Below are 3,424 nucleotides of genomic sequence, written 5' to 3'. Positions count from 1 at the left end.
CAATTTTGGAGGTAATCTTTGGAATTTTTAGCTTATAAAGACTCTAAAAATGGGAGGTCAGTGTCATTGTGTATCTTGGTGGTGGTAAAGGCTGATTATATGGGCCCAGGCTGGGTTACTCTCAAACATTCTCAGCATATACCCCACTCATGGGGGAGGAGATATTGTGGGAAATTCTGACTGCCATCTAATGCAACTACTTTCTCTAATCCCCAGAGGCAATCCTACAGAAAAATGGCTACTAGAAATGGTTCTTTTGTGACTGAATTCATTCTGATGGGATTAACAGAGCAACCGGATCTCCAATTCCCTTTGTTCTCCCTGTTTCTAGTAATGTATATGGTCACTGTATTGGAAAACTTGGGCTTGATAGCTCTAATTGGGCTGATTTCTCACCTTCACAACCCCATGTACTTTTTCCTCTTTAACTTATCCTTCATAGACCTCTGTTATTCTTCTGTGTTTACACCAAAAATGCTAATGAACTTCATATCAAAGAAGAATATTATCTCCTACAAGGGGTGCATGACCCAGCTCTACTTTTTCCTTTTTTTTGTCATTTCTGAATGTTATGAGTTGACATCAATGGCCTATGATCGCTATGTGGCCATCTGTAATTCACTTTTCTATAACACTGCCATGTCCCCAAAAGTGTGTTTCAACCTTATTTTTGGTTCATACTTGATGGCCTTTTCTGGGGCTATGGCTCAAACTGGATGCATGTTGAGACTGACCTTCTGTGATGCCAACACCATCAACCATTACTTTTGCGACATTCTCCCTCTGCTCCAGCTCTCCTGCACCAGTACCCATGTCAATGAGCTTGTGAATTTTATTGTGGCAGGCATCAACATTATTTTGCCCAGTCTTACCATCTTTATCTCTTATGGTTTCATTCTCTCCAGCATCCTCCACATCAATTCCACTGAGGGCAGGTCTAAAGCCTTCAGAACCTGCAGTTCCCACATAATTACTGTTTCTCTTTTCTTTGGATCAGGTGCATTCACATATCTCAAACTATCTTCTGTAGGGTCTATGAGTGAGGGAAAAATCTCTTCTGTGTTTTACACCAATGTGGTTCCTATGATGAACCCTTTAATCTATAGCTTGAGAAATAGAGATATTAAACTTGCTCTGAGGAAATCCCTGAGTAGGAAAAGGTTTTGATCAAAAACTGAATCTCTCTGTGCAAGTAGTCAGAGGACAGGGAGGCTCTACATGTTTAGTTTGAGTATTTTTGGTGGCGTTATTCTTATCCCACTTCTTTCTTACCCTAATGAGTGTTGTCTTTTTTTCAATATTATTTCCACTTCTTGTGGGGGTTGATTTTCACTTACTCAATGTTTGCATAATTTCTTCTTATTCTCATTTTTTCTCTTGTATAAGAATAACATTAAGGAATGAATTTATTATCACTGTATTTTCCAGTGTAAATTTGAACTTTTTTTTCTCTTGGAAAAATATTAATGAATCTGTGAATGATGCAGTGAAGCAATTTTAGTGTGACATTATACCATTGTAGTGAAGGTCTCTTGTTAGGAACTTGTAATGCTTCATTGGATACATGAGTCAGATAATCATTCTATTCCTGTCTTTCCATCCTCCACTGGGCAGCAACATGTGTCCTTCATATGCTACCACTTCACAGAGTTAAAATGTTCCATGAAAACTATCAGTTATCATTAACACTTTGTAGGTGTAAACACTATGCACTAACTTCTTTTCTCAAAGAGTTTACTTATATACCTTCCTAAAGCAATATTAACACATAATTGATCCTATAATTTTTCATGGATGGGAAACTTAAGCTTGGAGGTGTTAATGATTTACATACAGTCACAAAGCTTCTTAATGATAAAAGCCAAGGGTAAAGTCTTAGCCTACAGATTTCAAGTCTACTTTGTTCTATACATTGTTTCTACTTCATTTTATTTATTCTTTATTTCAGTGAACATGAAATATAACAAAACATTTCTATTTTGGTGAAAGTTGACTGTGTTTTTTTCCAGGAGTATACATAACTTTCCCCCAGAGCAGGTAGTGTCTTTTTGTTTCTTTAAGAAAACTATTTGATCATTCTTTATGGGGGCAAGAAGATGCTGATTGGGCAAATAGAGTTGGGAGATGAATCACCCAAAAAGATACTGACTTTTTCTGAAAAATAAAATAAAATGAATGTGAGATACTTGCAGGTGTTTTTATTTCAGAGAATAGAGGACATGGGAAAGAAAGAGGTCCAGGAACATGTCATTAGACCAGGACAAAAGAGACACATGACTAACAAATAAAAGGCCCCAATGTAGGGAATAGTCAATGAGGTTTCAAATAATTCACATTTTTTTTACCCTATTCAGTTGAGTACTACAATTAACCTACACTGTAAAAAAAGCTTTGATAAACTTATAATGCACAATGATCATCAACTCTTGGTAGTGTTTTGGGGAATGAAGAAGGAAAAGGTGTAGACAAATTTGTGGCGAATCAGGTAGTGAGAGCACTGCAACTTTGGGAGATAAAATAGTGAGTGCTGATTGAAACCCTTGTCAGGAAGCAGAAATTGAGAAAACAAAATGATGAGAAAATGAAAGTCCCTACCCTCTCACTTCTGGAAACTCTTGGAAATATTATGGAGACCACAGAATTTTTCTGAGCAGGAAAAAGGCTTAGGTTCTTTGATATTAGAGAGATTTTAAGTTCAGAAAGCATGAGACCCTGGGAACAACTAAATTGCACCTGTTTTTCTGGGTTTGATATGCTATGCCCATGTGTATTTTAGGCTGTTCCAAACTCAAATTACAGCTAATATAGGAATTATAATCAATGATAAATATTTTTCCTCTTTATTTTTTTCCCTAAATTTTATTTATTTTGTTGTTGGTAATACACAGCAAAACATACACCAATTCAACAAAAATCATAAATGTGCAATTTAGTGACATTGATTATATTTTTCTAGTTGTGCAACCATTCTCACCCTCCTTTTCTGAGTTGTTCCCCCTCATTAACATAAACTCACTTCCCTCTAAGGTTCCTATCTAGTCTTTCAAGTAGTTGTTGTCAATTTTATCCCATATAGATAGTTCTTAAAAGGGCATAATCCTCAAGGCAGAATTTTTTTAGTAGTTAAGGTAAAGTATTTTTTTGTTTGAAGATGACTTTAGGGGATATTTTTGGTTTAAGGTTTAAACAAAAATATCTCAGGGCAATAGTTTAGGGGTTCTTCTATCCTCCATGGCTCCAGAAAATCTAGAGTCCATGAGAATTTGAAAATCTATCCCCATGTTCCCCCTTTTGATCAGTATTGTTCCATAGAATCATTGATTAAAGTATTCAGTAATGGTAGCCAGGCACTATCTAGTACTTCCGGCTCCATGAAAAGAAGGCAGTTGTTCATGGGGTCAAATAGCCAGATATTCCATTTCCT

The 3,424-nt window shown here is 36.2% G+C and overlaps 1 protein-coding gene across 1 annotated transcript; it reads left to right on the top strand.

The window, feature by feature from the left end:
• Positions 1-234: 234 nt before the first annotated feature.
• LOC126060571 (olfactory receptor 8B3-like) lies at positions 235-1,167 on the top strand. The gene has a single exon (XM_049856773.1). The coding sequence runs from the start codon at positions 235-237 to the stop codon at positions 1,165-1,167; it is 933 nt and encodes a 310-aa protein (XP_049712730.1).
• Positions 1,168-3,424: the final 2,257 nt, after the last annotated feature.

Source organism: Elephas maximus, chromosome 17, assembly GCF_024166365.1.
Source record: "Elephas maximus indicus isolate mEleMax1 chromosome 17, mEleMax1 primary haplotype, whole genome shotgun sequence".
Taxonomy (NCBI): domain Eukaryota; kingdom Metazoa; phylum Chordata; class Mammalia; order Proboscidea; family Elephantidae; genus Elephas; species Elephas maximus.
Note: the sequence above shows the minus strand (reverse complement) of the source record. Positions and strands in the feature narration are given on the sequence as shown.

What these genes read in the sequence shown, in the direction of transcription:
- LOC126060571 (XM_049856773.1), top strand. Translation starts at nt 235, where the DNA reads ATGGCTACTAGAAATGGTTCTTTTGTGACTGAATTCATTCTGATGGGA.